The 21,552-nt window shown below is 38.2% G+C and overlaps 1 protein-coding gene across 1 annotated transcript in view; it reads right to left on the bottom strand.

Moving 5' to 3' along the window:
• Positions 1–21,552, bottom strand: part of pelo (protein pelota) — a 156,761-nt gene that overhangs the window by 53,803 nt on the left and 81,406 nt on the right. The window contains exon 6 of the mRNA XM_067141624.2: positions 10,439–10,579. Coding sequence (XP_066997725.1) covers positions 10,439–10,579 — 141 coding nt within the window. The remainder of the gene's footprint in view (positions 1–10,438; positions 10,580–21,552) is intronic.

Here is a 21,552-nt window from a genome sequence, read left to right as displayed (position 1 = left end):
TGAACTCGTGCTCCACACATGTGAATCAGTCATGCACTTAGATGTCATTACTTAGCAAATGCATAGATTAAGATATTGTATCATGCGCCTGTGCGATTATGCGAGAGCATTGTTATTTTTATCAAGAAATAAATTAAAACTCGCCAAAATCATCTCCAAATGGCTCCTAAAATCTCAAGAAAGTCCCTAGTCGCTATTTTTGAAATTGTCACTAAATTACTAAAAAGGACTCTAAATCTAGCCATTAGTCTCTAGAATTGACTAGACTGATGTGAGCGAACACGAACATAGCACACAAGAACGAGAGATTGACAATCAATATACACGTCGCGATACACAGGTTTCAATAAACATCACACATTCGCGCGTATTTCTCGTATTAATAAACGTCTATATTTAATTTGAAAGCAGCCAATAACCGAAGGAATTCTGGCCACTGGCGTACAAAGCTGAAATGGCGTGATATGAAAGCAAATGTATGAAGTTCACCGAAAAATAAGCTAAAATCGGGAGAAATAATAGAATAATCGGGAGGCGGGGAAAAATCTGGAATCTCCCGCCTAAATCGGGAAAGTTGGCAGGTATGATAATGGCATGTGGCCTCCGGAGAGATCAGGTGGAGGTCTTTCACTCCAAGGGAGAAAAAAAGAAGTGTAAGAGGAAGGAGAGCTATGCCATCTATATCTGCAAAGTATTTAAACAGGTACATCCTGATACTGGCATCTCCAACAAGGCATCATGAACAGCTTCATCAACGACATCTTTGAGCGTACCACCGCTGAAGCTTCCCATCTCGCCCACTACAACAAGCGCTCAACCATCCACCATCACCAGTCGGGAGATCCAAACTGCTGTCAGTCTCTTGCTGCCCGGGGAGCTGACCAACCACACCATCAGCCAGGACACCAAGGCAGTCACCAAATATACCAGCTCCACGTAAGGAGCTACAGGGGATAAGCACCCTTCTTAGGAAACAGCCTTTTACAGGGCCACTACACCTTTTAGGCAATCTGTGCATCTGTGAGGATGGGGCCCTACCTAAGATGAATTCTAATGCTGAAGATGGCACAAACACCCAATCCCCAAACCAAAAGAATTAACCAGTGAAGGTTAAAATTCCCAACCTGGCTGGGAATTGAACCTGGGGCTCCTTGATAAAAAACTAGCTGCTAACCATTTAGTCATGAAACTGGACCAATTTAAATGATATAGTATAACTTTTAGGCCTCTCTTCATACCTTAGTGATTTTAATGCTGTATAAAAACATGTATAAAAACACGTGTGTATTACAGCTTTCTTATACTGTATGGTTCACTTAATGCGTATGCAGATTTAACAATACAGTAAGATACAGTAGGTGTATTGCCGTACAGCAGTTACATTTTAATATGATTACCTTTCACTGGTTAAATACAAAATGACAGACAGTAACAAGATCAAATCATTTTGGGTGAGCATACATGTTATCATTTTAAACTTTCTTAAGAAAGTCCTTTACAGTTTTCTATTTTATAGCTGTTCCTCACTTTTTTGCCACGATGTTCGTCACCTCAGCATCACAATGTCAGCAGGTGTAGCGACTTCCTGCTGCTCAATATATGAAAGTACTGTTTCAATAGCATTTAGTCTGTCTGTATGAGAAATCTTGTGTGGATTGTCAGAACAATCATCTTGTTCATCACCACTGTCTTCTTTTTGCTGTGTCACCTACTTTAAAGGTAAAAGTTATGTCATTTCATTCTGTTCATCAAGTTCATTTAGCCTTCTAATGTCTTTATTCAGTTATATCCTTGCTAACAAATAAGCCTGTTTGCAAGATCTAAGAGAGGTTTAATTAGTACTGTTTTAGTTGTCAGGAATATTATTCTAGTTTTTAACAACTGTTAATCGTTTACCATCATCCCAGGATTCTGCCAGCCATTAATTTATTTTAGGCTTCAAATTACAGATTTTCCATGTTCTAAAACACCTTGTAGAAGCTTTGGAAGTCTGTGTCGTCAATTATGCTTAATAATCTCTAGTAAACCTTGATCAAGTGGTTGGATGAGGGCCGTTCCACTGTAGGGTGAGAAAAGAGCTTTAATATCCCCTCTGGCTGGCACACTTTCATTGCAACGAGCCATTTCGTCATGCAAAATCAAGATTGCCTTATGTGGAACATAGCTTTCATCTAAAAATTGTTTAACACTTGGAGCAAAATCTTCATGGAACCATTTTGTAAATATAACTGAATCTATCCCAACATATGTTGGTTGGTATACTCGACAGGAAGGTTTTGTACATTAAAATTTTTAAAGCTTTTGGCTATTTTGATTTTCCACTGAGTAGGACTTCAAGCTTGTGGTCACCCAATTTGTTTGAACAAGTTAAAACTATTAATCTTCCTTTCCTTTGTTTAGAGCCAGGAGCTGACTATTCTTCACAGGAAGAAAGTGTTTTTGATGATGATGATGCTTGTTGTTTAAAGGGACCTAACATCTAGGTCATTACACTGCCTGACAAAAAACTCCAAGCACTCAGAAGGAAAAGAGGAAACAAAATTAAACTTCATGTGTTGAGAGGGTATATGTTGTTATTTCAGTGATTACAAAATCAAGTCAGATTTACAAAAAACTTGGCGGTATGATGCTACTTGAATGGAATAATATCAATAAGTTAATTTATTGAATTTACCACCCAATCAATACAAAATGTCTTATTTTAGTTGGTTTACTTTGGCATGTTAACTAAAATGGTACATGTTTCGCCTCGAATTCAGGCATCATCAGCCATTATCTTAACTTTAAAATAGAAACAGGCACTTGATTTATATATACATGAAATAAAACATTTTTTTTTTAAAACCTTGGAGAGGCTAGAACTACAATTAACATATGATAAAAGATTATAGTTAAGTTGGTTATAAAGATATTACAATGAGTGAGTAAAATTACAATTGGTGAAAGTGATGGTGATATGACATTAGAAGGCTTCTATTATAATTAAAATGAACAAAGCAACAGTCTGTCATAAACGAGTGCATGTTTTAGCGCATCGTTCTTAAAAGGGAACTTGTTAACCATGCAGGCTGCACAGAAATAGTTTCTGACTGATAAGAAAAACAGATTTGTCTTCATCTTGTAGTGCCTTAACCAAGTTTGAGGTTTGAATGCCAATTACCAGTTCATCATCCTTCTGATTCTGGATTAGGTGATACTGGATATAAAGCAATGCAGACTGTTTAACTACACTTGGCTTGACAAACCGGGTGAGCATCTGTTTCAACTGATCCGTCATTAACTCGAACAGTAGATGGATATGTGGTGAAGCACTCTGAAGGACAGTACTGATCTGTTTTAAAAAATTATTATACACCCACACTGGAGCACTTTAATCAATCCATATACATTTAAGTCTGAAAGAGTATTAGCTACAAATTTGGCTTATGTTTCTTCTTCTGCTCCCAGAACTTCTTCATTCTTTCCGTTCTGGCTGCCCTTTCTTCGTCAGTTATAGTGTACTATTTGCGTGTAAAAGTTTTAAGTCTCAAGTCTCAAGTCTTTGTTTCTCAGGATCCTCTTCTCTTCTTGGTCTTCAATTTGCTGCATTGTCAAGCTTATTGATTGATCTTATTGATCTTATCAAATGACGGGATAGTCACAATGCAAAAAAGTACAAAATGTCCTGTTTAGGTCAGAGGAAAGAAACACATAAAAGCTTTTCTGCACGAGATGTAGTGGGATTCATGTTTGGAAGAACATTCCATTCTTTTGGCAGAAGATGAGGAGGAGGAGGGAGAATCACACACTCCATTTGTTTGTCATCAGATCTACCGTGTCCTTTGAGAATAGTAAAACAAAATTTAGCACAAATATTTGGAACACACACTTCCGCCTCATCCGTAAAAAATGAAAGAAGTGGATCCGACTGATCTAATAATGTCTAAACATCTGGCTAGGGATAACCATCTTGTACACACATGCTCCAACAACTTCCTAGTTTCTTTTCCATGCATACTTTGAAATTTCTGAAGACATTTTTTTTTTGGCACTCTTCTCCAAGTAATAGAAAATATCAACAAGAATCTCATCAATTCTAACTGCATACCTGCCAACTTTTGAAAAGGGCTATCAGTAAAACACACGCGCGACAAAAAATCTAATGATTCTCGACATACCCCGGCTTATAATACCAATATAAATGGTCCATTATTGGACATTATAAATTTTCCAGCTAACTCATTCCTGGTTGCCAGCATTTTGCCCCTGTGTGCTAGGTTGGGGTCGTCAGTTGGTACCAAGACGCATGGCTAGTGCATACCGTGGAGGCCACTGCATAGGCTACTTGAAGCCACCGGCAGTGCCAATGCACTATGAGAGACTTTGTCTCACTACGAAAAACTGATGCCTGCTTGGCCATCAGATGACACAGATGTTGATTCCCATAGGGAATTTATATCATACCCCGGCTTGACGAAAATAATACTTCTGGGCTATAAAATACAATAATTCATGCTTTAAACAGGATACTTCAATGAAATCATACCTACTTACATCATATGCCAATGATTTGTAGATGAACACAATAAAGAAGAAATCCATGTTAAACAGCAGCAGGCGTGCGATAACTGAAAAAGGCTTTACACAATAAAACTTGTTTAACGTAACACAGGCAAGAAATAATATAATACACACTGCAAATCACGTGCTAGTTCGACTTTAAAGTCATAGTTGTGGCCTTTTTACCTTCCTGCAAAAAAGGCTTGAGGAAGTTTTTTGTCATAACAGGGACCAGAACTCCTGGTCTTCAAAATACAAATAGACTCCAGATATTCAGTGGGCATGGATGATCTGAACTCCGTTCTATTTTTCTTCACAAGGCTAAAAACATGTTCACATTCTGCATTGCTATGGGGTATGGTGAGAATAGAGAGCATTACTCTAGAAAATCGGTTATACTTAAGAAGTCCATCGGTTCCACAAATTGTTGATATTTGTGCCCAACTGGAATCACTTACAGCATCTTGATTTGCAATCCAAGTGTCATCTACCTGAAGAACTGTGAACTGCCTCTAAAGCCCATTCACCACCTCATCTGCAGTTTCATTCTCTTACTTGGATAACATGATAGGAAACTTTTCCAAGAAAAAATGAATGGAAGAAAACTGTGCACCTTCAATTTTATCTAACCTAGCAACTTGAGCATGCTTTAACACAACATCCTTGATTGAAAACTTGCTCATGATGTAGTCACAGGCTGTACAAAAGTAGTTTCTCACTGACGAAAAGATCCTGGAGATCTTTCAGTATGTTCGAAGTCTGAATGCCAATAACTAACTCGTCATCACTTCTTTGATTTTGAATCAAGTACTGTTTCTTGTTGGATTTATTCATGATAATGTACAATAGGAATATAAAAACCCCATGGCACTACAGCCCTGAAGGACCTTGGCCTATAAAGCGACCGCTGCTCAGCCCGAAGGCCTGCAGATTACGAAGTGTTGTGTGGTCAGCACGACGAATCCTCTCGGTCGTTATTCTTGGCTTTCTAGACCGGGCCGCTATATCATCATCAGATAGCTCCTCAAATGTAATCACGTAGGCTGAGAGGACTTCAAACCAGCCCTCAGATCCAGGTAAAAATCCCTGATCTGGCCGGGAATTGAACCCGGGGCCTCCAGGTAAGAGGCAGGCACACTACACCTACACCACGGGGCCAGCTCACAATAGGAATACAGCATATGAAAATGTCTTGATATCAACTGAAACATCAGAAGGAACCTGGATAGCTGAACGTCACATAAAATTATACCAAACACTCTCAAGGCAGTCAAACACTTCATTAAAACATGTCAAAGCACACAAAGTCTTAAACCATTAAATAAACACAACGTCAACCTCGTGAATATAGAATATGCACATGGTAAAAAGCACACACACACGTGGAACGAATGTAATTCTTCTTCTTTATAATTTAATGGGCTTCGCTAATAGCGGTATACCCAGTCACTGTAACAAATGTAATTAGTCCAAAGAATACAGGAAACTGCGAAGCAAGAAGTCATAACACAAAAACTCGAATACTTCATTAAAATATGTCATAACCTTAAAAGGCCAAAATATTCAAGGAATGCAAACTTTGTGAACAAAGAACACCACTCACGTGGTCAAAGAATATAGGTTAAATCACAACAAGCGAACGGAGCAGAACAAAGAATTTGCAGAGCAGAGCCTTTCGATTAGGTGGTCAAATGAATAAAATAACTTTTTGTTATTATTTCAACCTAAGATTCTCATGGAAGAAATGTTATCCCGACTTTAAATGAAATTCCAATAACGACACAAACATAGCACGGTTCAAAATACCAATCATATCAAACAATGAGTTATTTCATTTCATTTACCTAATTTTGCACAAATTGCATAACTAGAGGACATACTATTAAGCACTTTCACAGAATTTTGTCACAGATATTTATCTGAGCTTACATGTCATTTCTACTTCGCAAAATGCAAAGAAAAGGAGAGGAAATATTTCCTGAATTTTACGCTACAGATGCTATGATCAACAGAGAATGGATAACAGCTGATTATGCGTTGAAAGAATGCATTATCGACTATCATGGACTTGCCTTCGACCCACACAAACAATCAATTGCACGGAAGTGGAGCGATTATCGAATGTTACCATTTCAAAATTTTGCCGGCGAAGTCGTAAAATGACACCGTCTATCCATAAAATGCTGCAATTTCCGTAAATTTTACAGATAAACCGTAAAAGTTGGCAGGTATGTAGCTGGTAAAGTAACAGCAGCTTTTTCAACAGCTAAGTTAATTAGATGGCAGCTGCAACCAATACCAAATATATCCTGATGAGCTTTTTTCAAAACTGCTATAGCTCCATTTTTCTGTCCAATCATAATAGGAGCATTGTCAGAACAGAATGCCAGACAGTTCTTAAATTGCACTTTAATTCCAACAGTCACAATAGCAGCCTTCCTATGTTGTGCCCTGTGGAATCCCCTTCCAATGCTGGTACCGATAAAACAGTACTTATAATACTTTCTTGAGCAGCATCATAAAAAGTAACCACTATGGGATACAACTTGGAATCAGTATCATTGCTTCCATCTGTCGACAAAGAAAATGGACTCTTCTGTAAACAAGTAACAATGTCCTGAGCTGCAGTACAAAACGTTTATTTTCTGATTTTCTTCCTTAGATTTCAAATTACCAAGATGTTCATCATACTTCACATTCTCACCTTTTCTCGATTTCAGTATACAAGGAAAACTCAAAGAATAGGTTTCCCTAAACACCTGATGATAATTTTTTTCGTAGATTTACTCATGATTACCGATAAACAATGATCATAAGACAAAATAAACAACAAACACAATTCACGTTACTCCACAACTACATAACCTCAGCGTCGCAATAAATATGAGGCAAATTAAGCAACGAACATAATTCACATGTTTTTTCGTAACTACAACATAACATATGCTTTGTAATTTGTGGTGAAGAACAATCAAACTATTTTTTTATACTGGGCGCTAAATGTTATTATTGAATGAATCATTGCAAAGAACAAGTGTACAATTATCCAAGAGTCAATCACTTTCAACATAAACAAATCAATATCGATCGACTGGGATCCAGGACATGTCCCGTATTCCCAGTCGAAGATTGTAACGATCGGATGAATATAAATCAGAGCGATGTATCTAATATTCAACACAACGTGTATCGGCGGCACACGGAAGCTTGTTCTGGCGCAAATTTAAAAAAGAGACTCTTGGTACGTAAAATCGTAAATTATTAATAGTTCATCTGCAAAACCATAAAACACAGTGTCTTTCCATAAATTTTACATACAAACCATAAATGTTGGCAGGTATGCTACACTCACTGACATTTGCAGAGATAAAGGGTTAAGTCTGTTAACAATAGAGACTACCAGACCATAACTAGGAAGCTAGAATAAAAATAGAGAATTCTTGGGTATTCTTTGAAGGCTTCAATTCATGGAAGCGTTACAAAAGTAACTTGCGATAAAGTCCTAACTTCGAATTGTCCAAATTTAAGCTTCGAAAATTAAAATTAAATACAATTTTTTTTTTCCACTGATTAGAATAGGAATTTCAAGGGGAACAAACCTTTATTCGAATTATACAATTTTCGAACTAACCAATGTCGAATTAACCACAATCCACTGTATTATAATAACCTCATCCCTGACCCCGTCTCAGAAAATGGGACTACGGGATAGATATACACTATGTGATCAAAAGTATCCGGACACCTGGCTGAATATGACGTACAAGTTCGTGGTGCCCTCCATCGGTAATGCTGGGATTCAATATGGTGTTGGCCCACCCTTAGCCTTGATGACAGCTTCCACTCTCGCAGGCATAAGTTCAATCAGGTGCTGGAAGGTTGCTTGGGGAATGGTAGCCCATTCTTCACGGAGCGCTGCACTGAGGAAAGTTAGCGATGTCGGTCGGTGAGGCCTGGCACGAAGTCGGAGTTCCAAAACATCCCAAAGGTGTTCTAAAGGATTCAGGTGGGACTCTGCAGGACAGTCCATTACAGGGACGTCATTGTCGTGTAAGCACTCCGCCAGGCCGTGTATCATGAACAGGTGCTCAATCGAGTTGAAAGATGCAATCGCCATCCCCGAAGTGCTCTTCAACATTGGGAAGCAAGAAGGTGCTTAAAACATCAATGCAGTGCCACGCAAAACAACAAGGGGTGCAAACCCCCTCCATGAAAAGCACAACACCATAACACCACTGCCTCCGAATTTCACTGTTGGCACTACACACGCTGGCAGATGACGTTCACCAGGCATACGGCATACCCACACCCTGCCATGGGATCGCCACATTGTGTACCATGATTCGTCACTCCACACAACGTTTTACCACTGTTCAATGGTCCAATGTTTATGCTCCTTACACCAAGCGAGGCGTCGTTTGGCATTGACCTGCGTGATGTGTGGCTTATGGGCAGCTGCTCGACCATGAAATCCAAGTTTTCTCACCTCCCACCGAACTTTCATAGTACCTGGAGTGGATCCTGATGTAGTCTGGAATTCCTGTGTGATGGTCTGGATAGATGCCTGCCTATTACACTTGACGACCCTCTTCAACTGTCAGCATTCTCTGTCAGTCAACAGACGAGGTCGGCCTGTACGCTTTCGTACTGTACGTGTACCTTCACGTTTCCAGTTCACTATCACATCAGAAACAGTCGACCTAGGAATGTTTAGGAGTGTGGAAATCTCGCGTACAGACTTCTGACACAAGTGACACCCAGTCACCTGACCACGTTCGATATCTGTGAGTTCCGCGGAGCGCCCCATTCTGCTCTCTCACGATGTTGAATGACTACTGAGGTTGCTGCTATGGAGTACCTGGCAGTAGGTGGCAGCACGATGCACCTAAGATGAAAAACGTATGTTTTTGGGGGTGTCCGGATACTTTTGATCACAGTGTACATAATTAAACCCAGAACTCAAAAAATTTTCTTCTGACCTAGGCACCAGTTCTGAAAAATAGGTGCCACAATAATACAAACGCAGTGTGTTGCATAAGTTTAGTGTACAGTGTATCCTTAAAATATTTATCAGCAAAGGAGGACAATATAAGTCTACAAAGCAGTACAATATGTTTTGGGTGCTTTATGTCCATGGATATGCCCTGTAGTTTGAGCACTGAAATACCAATTTTTCACTGTTCTGGATGGATCACAATTCTCCGACCGACCGACCAACTGCATTTAGGGCTGTTGCCCATGTGGCAGATTCACTATCAGTTAATTACCTAGTCTTTTCGTAAATTATTTTTAAAAAGTCAGAAATTTATTGAAGATCTCCCTTGGTAAATTATTTCAATTGTTAATCCCTCTCCTATAAATGAATGTTTGCCCCAACTGTCTTTTTGAATTCCAACTTTATATGATGGAAGATTTCTGAAAATTATTGACATTCACTACTGTTTGGTGAGTTGTCCAACAATGACAGAAAGATAGATGCATTCTGAGCGTGGATTCAAAGAGAGAAGGTAACCCTCCACCATGATGATCTTGTAGCTTTTCATCTGCAGGATGAATTTTCTTACACAAAGAGAATGTTCAGATATTGCCTCCATGTCTTTCTGACATTATGATGGGTGAAAGCAGCAATATAACCTACCCTGAGTTGAAAGAAAAATCACTACAATGCACTCTTTCATGACTACTTTGCTAATAATTCCAACTATATTCTCAATATCATGTTCGTAACACAATGACCTACCCTGAGCAACATATAATCAAATTAAGATTCCAACCTGAAGTTGGAAAACACATTTTAATAAAGGTTCTGCCAGAGGAAGCAGCACAACAAATCCAGGAATACAGTATTTTAAAAAATAATGTGGAAATTAATAATTAAATTCAATGATAACAGATGTACCTTTTCATGCTGCTGTACATTCCCTCGGCGTTTTCGAGGAATAACCTGCTCGATTTTTGCACGCACCAAAGTCATATTAGGAGTGATCAGACAGATATTAGCCAACCCCTCCTGCATAATAACAGCAGCCACATCTGCATTCTACAAACAAAAAGCAAATACATTTAGAACCATGCAGTTCCTTGTACTGATTGTTATAAAACCTCAGTGACTGATACTGTTCTAGCATAAACAATGAAGGAAGTGGGTGGAAGTCCTTCAATATAAAAAAAACTAATCACACCCTTATGTATTAATTTACGAAAGATCACGCTAAGAATTGGAGAGCATAGGTAGTGTAATAAACATTATGATTCATATCAGTGTTCTAGGCACCAACCATTAAAACTGAATGAAGTGAAATGAACGTGCGAAGTATAATTAGCAATATGGCAACTGCAATAGATACAGAGTACAGACCTTATCTTCTCACTTATTCTATGGATAAAGCATATACAGCATCTTTCCTTGTTAGAAGACTGGAGATAACAGAACTAGTAGTATGTAACTAGTAAAATTAATGTTAAAAATATATAAATATTCCACTAACAATACAGGGGCAAGTCAAAGAAAAGTGAAGCAAGGTGATGCTTGTACGGAAAACACATGCACATTGTTAATAAGAAAGATATTAACAGTTGTTAAAAAATATACACTCCCAGCAAATTAGACATTGATTCAAGATATGATGTTCCTAGTCCCATATAATCCTGAATCTAGCATAGGACCCACACACCTGAATTTCTAATGACAAAATTTGGAAAGAAAAAAAAAAATCGCAAGTTTTCTTTAAAAAATTTTAAGTTATACAAACGTGTCACAAAATTGCTAATTTAAAACACTTTACAAGTAACACAAAAAATTAAAACACCACAATAAGAAACAAAACAAGTTTAATGTACAAATCAGTGATGACTCAATGTCATCAGAACTACCACCATTGGAACTTTGATCAATGTCACCATCCCATACAGTCGTCCTCACTACCAGCCACATTTCTTGAAACTTTTCCTCACCAAGTCGGTGGAGATGTTATCCATTTGCACAAAAGTTGCACTTAGGGTCGCTTCACATGTCCAGTTGTGCCAGTGGGCGATTGCCGGCAGACTCTATCCACTCGGCGTAGAGCTGTTTCAATGCAGCTTTCAAAAGCCGGTTCACACAAATATCCAATGGCTGTAGCATACAGGTCAGCCCTCCTGGAATTATTGCCAGATCAGTTTCTCCTTTACTTATCAATTCCAATATGGCGCCTGAAGTATGCCCGCGATAACTGTCGAGCATAAGCAGGCTCTTCTTCCGCAATAAAGCTTCCGGGCGACATTGCCAAACACACTTCAGCCAGTCCTCAATTAACTCACTGTCCATCCAGCCAGATCCACGCGTTCAAACAAAAATACCAGACGGTAAATTTCCTTTCGGGAGTGTTTTTCTTTCTACAACCACATACAGAGGAAGTTTGGTTCTGTCAGCTAACATGCATAACATTATTGTGCAGTGTTACTTTTTGTTACCACATGTCCTTATAGTAATGTTTTCAGCACCCTTACTATGAACCGCATTGTCTAATGGCATATTGAAAAGAAAAAAAAGAAAAAACGGGCATCTGATCAGTATTACAAATTTAAAAAAGCCAGTAGAAAATTTGCTTCCGCAAATGAATAATGTCGCGATGAAAGGCTGTCTACTTTTCTTCATAGAAAATAGGGAGACGTTGTGGAATAGATGTATGTCTTCAAATACATAATCAGTTTCTTTGATAAAAAGGTCCTTACCCAAACATAGCTTGCAGTAAAACTCTCTTAATTTTTTAAGTTCCTTTGCATTGCCTAATGACTTTTGTTGTCAAATTTCAGTCAATACACTATAAACTAGTTTATGTCTTTCAGCCAGGTATTTACAAACCTGTGCTTCAATTTCAGGAAACTGTGTAATCTGCCCACAGAAAGCTCTACAATTACCATTACTTTTTAATAACATTTCCTTCTTCTTCCTCCAATCGCAAATATATGATTCATTAATATCATATTTTCTGCTGGCGGCAGGATTTCCAATAGTTTCAGTTTCCATTAAAACTATATGCTTCTCACGCATAGTAAATGACCACAAACGCTTTTTTGAATTCATCACTTGTTTCCGCTGATGTTTCTTCACTCAGAACTCTAAGTATTAATCAATTGTCCGACTCGTTGGCCGAATGGTCAGCTTACTGGCTTTCGGTTCAGAGGATCCCGGGTTCGATTCCCTGCCGGGTCGGTGATTTTAACCTTCATTGGTTAATTCCAGTGGCCCAGGGGCTCGGTGTTTATGCTGTTCCCAACATCCCTGCAACTCACACACCACACTTAACACTATCCTCCACCACAATAACACGCAGTTCCCAACACATGGCAGATGCCACCCATCCTCATCGGAGGGTCTGCCTTACAGAGGCTGCACTCTGCTAGAAACAGCCACACGAAATTATTATTATTTTATTATTATTATTATTAATCAATTGGCATACCATGAGGTTCCGTTAATGCAAAAGGGACCGACAGAGCGAGATTTCAGCTGTTGCCAAGTCGCATGACATGAAGCTGCTGTTGCCACGTCTTGGGAACAATGTATTATGAGACCACAATATGAAAGGATATGGCACGGACCCGAATTTAAAGAGCAATATTTCTGGAAAAAGTGCGGTTGGTATTCACGATTATACAGTAACTAGCTGATGTATCCGTGCTTTGCTATGGGATTCTAAGAAAGACTGCCTTTGTCGTTTTCCTAACTACAGTTAACTTAGGTCATTACATAAACATCAGTAGGAATTTAGGGATTAAAAGCAATCATATAAAATACTCGCTCAAATGAAAAACTGCATATTTTCTCACTTTTAACGATGCCAATCTAACAGTCCAAAGTTCCAGTGCTGGAATGACCAGGCCGCAGACAACCATGAATACTCCTCTGCCACTGTTCCATTAAATATACACATGACTCATTCCAATCAAATCAAATCAAAATCTCTCTATCTGCAAATGAGGTGTCTACCTCGGTGGCAAATGGTACACTAAGATACATTATTGTCAAGCACTAAATATTAAATTAACAAGAGAAGAAAATTTTCCTCTATTACAATATCATACAATTTTTTTCTATTAAACACACAGCTCATCCTTAATAAATTTATATTATTTACAAAATTCTACATATAATATCTCCTATACTTGCAAACATAGTCAACTGGTATAAGATTAAAATTTACATTGCATTTATTTACTTAATTTTTTTTAACCTAAGTAGCCTAACGACCTGCTGCGTCTTAACCAGAGCCCCTTTTGCCACCACTTTTTAGAATTCCTGAAGGGCCTTCACAGCTACCGTAGCGGTCCTAGGGCCCTCGAAGTCCCCACTGTACTTCACCCCTACAGGCAGTCCCCTACTTCGGCTGTCCAAACTCCTTAGACCAGGGGATGGAATTAATTTATTTACACACATTTTTATTTACATTAACCTGCACTGGTCGAATACCCTCTAACATTTCATTTATTTTCTCTGTTGCTGTTTATTCTCTTCTTGAATATCTGTACAGATTTTGGAAAAGGATCAAACACTACCCCTAGTAAACTGTTACACTCCTTCACACCCTTCCCAATGAATGAAAATTTACCCCGATCGCTTCTGCTAAAATTCATTCTAATTTTATATTTGTGGTCAGTCCTGCCGATATAATTGTTTTCCATCTGAAGCCTCTCACGGATATCTCCCCATGCTGCTTCTCCTGTAAAGGCTCTATATAATCCTTTATGTCTAGTTTTCTCCCTTCTCTTACTTAAAGTTTCCCCACCCAAATTCCTTCAACATTTCTGATACACTACTCTTTCTCCTGAAATCCCCTGTTACAAATCTTGCTGCTTTCCTCTGCATTATGAACCAGAGGAATGGCATGCTTAAGAAGAAAGATATCTAACTCCCCAGCTACTTCCCACCAATATTCAGGCAGGCTGTTATACTAGGTACGACCGGGCGAGTTGGCCCTGCGGTTAGGGAAGCACAGCTGTGAGTTTGCATCCAGGAGGTAGTGGGTTCGAAAACTACTGTCGACAGCCCTGAGGAAGATTTTCCGTAGTCTCCCATTTTCACACCAGGCAAATGCTGGGGCTGTACCGTAATCAACGCCAGGGCTGCTTCCTTTCCACTCCTAGCCCTTTCCTATCCCATCGTCGCCATAATACCTATGTGTGTCGGTGTGACGTAAAGCAAATTTACAAGAAATACTTGGTATACAGCAGTAATCCCATCTATCGCACATGTTTGGCAACAGAAGACACAAAGCACATCACAACAAAGAATGGTCAATGTAATATTATTGTTGCTCAATATTAGGGCGTCTTACGAAATTATTTATAGCATAGACTGTAGTTCCTTATCCACCGACTTAACATAACGATTTTCATTAAATTCTGTTCACCCATTTTCTTGTGACTTGGCGCTGATATGGACTTAGCAACAAAAATCCAAATTCATGAATATCTCTGTTATCATAGCCAGTACGGTAAAAATGTACAAGACATAAATGATCGGAAATTTAATATTACGTAACTTTAGTAATGTAATATTTGTCAACAGGACCACTAATACCATAAATATTTGAGAATTCAATTTTAGGCCTTCCCCTAAACTACCATTCCACTCAGCGTGAATAAAATTATTTATAGCCTAGATTGTAGAGACATATTTCCCCGACTTTGCATACCGATTTTCATTAAGACAGGACTACTAATAACATAAAAATGTATTTAAATTTAGGCCTTCCCCTAAACTACCATTTCTTTCAGTGTGAATAAGATGATTTATGGCCCAGATTGTAGCGACTTATTCCCGGACACTACATACCGATTTTAATGAAATTCTCTTCAGCCGTTTTCTCGTGATGCATGTACATACATACATACATACAGAAATTACAGAAAATTGAAAAGTACATTTCCTTGCTGCTATGGACACGACTGATACAGATATGATATAGATGTTGATTCCCATAGGGAATCTGAAATATTTGTCCTGAATGAGCAAATTTATAATACCATTATAAATGGTCCGTTATTGGACATTATAAATTTTCCAGCTAGCTCATTCTTGGTTGCCAGCGTTTCGCCCTCGTGTGCTAGGGTGGGCTCATCAGTTGGTACCTAGCACACCTACCAATACGCTGGCTAGTGCATACCGTGGAGGCCACTGCGTAGGCTAACTGGAGCCACCGGCAGTGCCAATGCACTAAGAGACTTTGTCTCATCACTAAAAATTGATGCCTGCTTGGCCATCAGATGAATTCCCAGGGAATCAACATCTATATCATCTGATGGCCAAGCAGGCATCAATTTTTAGTGATGAGACAAAGAACCAAGAATGAGCTAGCTGGAAAATTTATAATGTCCAATAACGGACCATTTATATTGGTATTATAAATTTGCTCATTCACGACAAATATTTCAGATTCCCTATGGGAATCAACATCTATATCATCTGATGGCCAAGCAGGCATTAATTTTTAGTGATGAGACAAAGTCTCTTAGTGCATTGGCACTGCCGGTGGCTCCAGTTAGCCTACGCAGTGGCCTCCACGGTATGCACTAGCCAGCGTATTGGTAGGTGTGCTAGGTACCAACTGATGAGCCCACCCTAGCACACGAGGGTGAAACGCTGGCAACCAAGAATGAGCTAGCTAGAAAATTTATAATGTCCAATAACGGACCATTTATATTGGTATTATATGATACAGATATACCATCCTTTTTAAATTCTGAGCAATGTACAGACAAAACTCTTATTATATATATATATATATATATATATATATATATATATATATATATATATCGATTCCCTATTCATAACAGTCCCTTAGTAGCAGGGTGAGAAAGTCTTCAACATAATCTTACCATACATCCACAATTGAAGTAAACCTGTGTTATCTCATCTCAGCTTCTATAGTGTCTACCAACTATGCAAAATTGTAAGCAATGTGATTGTAACTTGAAATTCCCTTATGTTTCCACAATCACAATAACTGTATGGGATCAGGCATAGTCCAGCAAGAAACATGGCATTTGTTCTTGATTTCTTGGTGCAAACATTGTAGTTTGCCTATGTCCCATGAATTCATTGAGTAAAGATCTCTGTACACTGAAACAAAACAAGATAACATCCTGTCTGCAAAGACATCTTTACAGGCACCAATCCCTGATGTTACCACAACAGGATCTGAAGTATGTCTGGTTCATTATGATGGCACCAAGTTTCCATCATGACATTTATGCATAAGGTCAATGAATAAGGTGCTTACACTACAACTCTGAATTTTGAGATCCAACTGTCCATAGAGTAGATATTTGTAAGCATGTACACCGATCCATGACTTATGTTCACTTCTGAAGTGAAAGTAGTAAAGGGAATGATTTCTGTCCAAAACCACTCCATCCCCCCCCCCTACATGTGTCTGGACACTGCCACAACAATTTTTTACATTGCTACCCGAGATATGAGTGTGATTCCTTGATAATTATTGCAGATCTTCTTGTCTCCTTCTTTATTCTAGTCATCTCACACTGATTTTTCTTTCCAAATATATATAAATAGCTTATACAGCCATTGTAGACCAACGGGTCCTGCTGTTTTTATCATTTGCATACACAATTCATCCAATCCTGCTGCTTTTATCACTTTCATTTGTTTGACAGCAGTTTCTACCTCTTCCATTTTGATATCACTATCCAATTATGTCTCCTCAAACTCTACCCCTATCATCCCACCTACACCCCTTATCATGTTCAGGAGTTCATCAATGTAATCCTTCCAGCTTTTCCTTATCTCATCTAACTTCCACAAGCTTTGCATGGACTCTCTTTTCTCTTCCTTCCTACAAGTCTGTACAGTAGCCTTGTGTAAATCTTTCTGAGCTTTTCTTCTTTTCTCCACTTACTATTTTCTAGCACATTCTATTCATTTCCCGATATTTTATCCCTATTCCATACTTGCCATACTTTCTCCGTACTTTTCACTGCTTCCTTTACCATCTCATTTCACTCTTTCAGTTATTCTACCATAAGCAGAATTATTTATTTATATTCCATAAATCCTGCCCAGAAATACCTTTCATATCTAATCAAACTCAGACTTCATGAGTTAGAGTTTGTGGTTTATAGCATTTAAAAATCAGAGATTTAGCGTTTTGACTTTCAAATTTAGCATTTTGTAGCATCTAAATTTCTCAAATTTAGCGTTTTGTAGCAAATTGGTTAAAAATAGGCATAATTTGCTAATCGAAACCGACTTTCAACCTATTAAGTCGTGTTACGTACATTTAGTACGTGTTGAAGAGATGTTAAGTACAGAACAAAAATGGCCAACTGGGCACCAATGGGATTCGAGCCTACAATCTTTGAATTCACTATAGAAAATAAGACAAACATAAACATAAGACTGCAAGAAGTATTAACGCACACACATGAATATGCCTATTCACAAACAATTTCAAAGTGAAAAATACTATTCTGAACGTATTTATCACAGTACAAGACACCTACAAGGAACAGGAATTTCAATGATGATTGAAGTACAACATGCCAATTGTTTAAATGGTGTCCTCCTTCATTCAAGACCGCCCATCAGTTACAATTATTATCTTGTACTTGCGAAAAAATTTCTACATCGACACTGTTCGTGGAGGCGCAAATCCACAGCATTGCTGCCGAGGCAAAGGAAGGACTGCAAAACATTTTTCTTCAAATCTTTGATTGCGAAGTCAGCACATCAATATAGGCCTATCTGTATCGCTTACATAAAAATGTCCCGATTTGCAACTCTCGGCATGCTGTTTGATTGTCACTTCGCTTCTACTCATGGCTACCAGACAATAAAATAAATCGCTACCGTACTTTAAAACTGGAACTACTGCTCAACACCAATGTGAAGAATAACCAACTGTGATCAAGGGTCAACGCAAAAAGAATGAACGTGTGTGCTTGAAAGTGTATTTGCTGTTTGACTGATTATTCTTTGCAGTGCTCTTTGGCCTGTGAAAGATATTCCACACATTGAATGATTTAACCCTGCGGCCCACCATTACTTGTGAAAGGAAATATTCCCTTGCATACCATTTATGTAATTTTTCGTCACTTTAACATAAATTTGACTAATCACATACATAAGAATACACAGAGCAAAGTGAGCTTTTAGCTTGTCTATAGTAACAGAAAACTAATGTTTTTGTTCGTAAGTATTACTGGTTTCAAGGGATGCAGATAAATGAGCAAGAAATATAGAGGCATAGTAACGTGATCCCAGAGATGTGGGGTTATAAATTCATTCCCTACGTCCATTTCTTTCGGATTATTTCCCAACCACCCCCCCCCCCCTCACTATAGAGTGAATTTGAGAAACTGGTTTGCATGTTACAGAAACAGGCCTATTGTCAACAAGATCATAATTCCAAGTATCATTTTACTAGACTTTTCACCCGCTCTTATTGCATTCTGGTTTTGTCACGTAGTTTCAATTGGCACTATCATCTCGGAACTGAAATCAGAATCACTTTCAACAATGTCAGTTGAAGAAGAAGTATTTTCACTCTCCAGAGAATCATTTCTACTTTCAACATCACTATTTTCAAGCCAGTTACGAATAACCTCATCCGTGCCGCGCTTGGATGCCGCTATGATTGTTTATAACGAGCGGCAAACTGAGGTGCTTTTTATTTTCCGTACTTCAACTCAGAGTTACTATGTACACAGAGAAAATAGCTTCAGGTATCATCTGACATCAATCAGGCAGGCTGCAAAACAAAAAGAATAAATCTCTGACCAGCTAACCATGATAATGAACTTATAAATGTTCCGTGCACCATGACGGAAGTGTCTGTCAAAGTATGTTACCGCCTTACGATCGCAATAGGTGCCATAATAATTCTTTCTCCTGAAATAAATAACATATATCTTATTTTTAAGAAAAATGCATCGTTTTTAAAATATATATGTTTATTTCGTATAAAACCGAGAGTTTAGCATCTATTTCGCATAAATTGCATAATTTTGCATTTTGAACCAATTTTGCATTTTATCGCTAATTCAGAATCCCTAAAAACCACACGTACAGGTCATATAAGATGAAGGCACATACACTGACAAAGTTTCGACATATTTCGCATTTATCGCAAATGCTAAAAATCACAAACTCTATTCATGAGGTATTTCCTCAACTTGAAGCACAACAGATTCAAGGATATCTCCTCATGAATATTCTTACAACTAGCTATATGTTTCTTCTTTGTTTCCATCTTCCTAAGTTTTCCCCTTCCCACATTCCGCTGATAGTATTACATACTTTTGTTGTTCTTCCTGGATTCTTCCAGTCTCTGTTCAGTAACTTGACATGAACATAGAAATAAAAAAATACATGCTTCCGAACTTTCTTTTAAGTGGGTTTTTTATAGGCACTGATATCACAGATGTCAACTTTTTTTTTCACCACAGTAACACAGATTCCTGTCACTTTTGATGCAAAATTATTTAAATTTTTACCAGTTATAACACTGCCATTTCCTAAAACCCCTCATCATTTTTTTTTAATGTTCCTCACCAACATCTCGGTTTGTTTTCATAATTTAACATGTCTGCTAATCACATTTTTGTTAGTTTTAGTTGGAGTTCTTGGTGAAGAAGAAGAAGAAGGAGGAGGTCCAGGCAGCTGATTTAATTCCACTTCATTACAGTGTGATTCTTGATTTACCCACGGCTGGAAGAAGACCAACATATTACTGCTCTTGCTCTAAACTGATAAGTTATAAATATTACAAATATCAGTTATTCCACATGTTACTATTAATAATGCTCACTAGGTCACTACACTACACACGACATGAAGAAAGAGTCAAGACTGAAGAGAGTGGTTTGGTAACCTCTCCATACCAAGCAAGGATCACTTAGAGCTCATTAACTCAGCAGAGTGCAGGGTGGGATTGACAGCTGGCTTCCAGTTCGCTTTAAAGATCTGAGGCATCATGTTTTGTTCTTAGAATCAAGATATCAGCCTGCTTTGTTGATTCCGAAATCGAGCGCTTGATTTTTTATGTACTTCGCAGCAGTTCTGATGGTGAGAGTGATTATTGTGTAAATTCCGATGAGGAAATTATTCCTGAAACTAGTGAAAGTGACAGCGAAGTACAACGTGCCTCGTAAGTAGTGGGACATTCCGATAACCAGAATGATGTTCAAGTCAGTGCACATGATGCTATTATTGGCAGTACATCAATATCTTAATAAACCAGTGAAGAGGTAAGTGTGAACTGGACTGGCATAGAATTGCAAGAATGTAACTATCCAGGTCAAGATGTACCATTTGTCGTTTACCACCCTAGGCCTATGAACTTGCCTCGCCGTAATGTTGCTCCCATTATGTACTTCAATCTATTTTTTTACATTAGGTTTCTGGAAGTTGCTGGAAGAACAAACAAACAGATATGCTCAACAATATCTGCATAAATTAAGAGAGTTGCAACACAAGAGTAGATTTTATTTATGGCCTGAAGGAGGAATTCAAACTGCACAACTGAAACAGTTTATTGGACTTGTCCTGAATATGGGTCTGATAAAGAAAAAGAACGTTGCTTCTTATTGGAGTATACAACATCCTAGTCGGGATATATCTTATTTCAGACAAGTGATGGCCCACGATATGTTTCTGCTGATTAACCGATTTTTTCATTTAGTAGGTAATACCTGTAGCAAAAAACCAGGAGAACCTCAGTATGATCCACTCTTCAAAATTAGGTCTGCAATTGATCATTTCAATACATGTTTTTAAAAGACATTACATTCCTAGAAAAGTCCTATGTATAGTTGAAACACTAGTAGGCACAAAGAATAGATCTAAATTAATTCAACATTTGCCAAACAAACATCACCATCGGTGGGGCATAAAACTTTTCGAAGTATGTGAACCTCGTTCTTATTACACTTCGCAATTCAGTGTGTACTCCCCTGACAAATCTGGGAGTTCACAATCGAGTGGAAAAGGTTTAGAGTATGATGTGGTAA

This window comes from Anabrus simplex, chromosome 2 (genome assembly GCF_040414725.1).
Source record: "Anabrus simplex isolate iqAnaSimp1 chromosome 2, ASM4041472v1, whole genome shotgun sequence".
NCBI classification, from domain to species: domain Eukaryota; kingdom Metazoa; phylum Arthropoda; class Insecta; order Orthoptera; family Tettigoniidae; genus Anabrus; species Anabrus simplex.
Note: the sequence above shows the minus strand (reverse complement) of the source record. Positions and strands in the feature narration are given on the sequence as shown.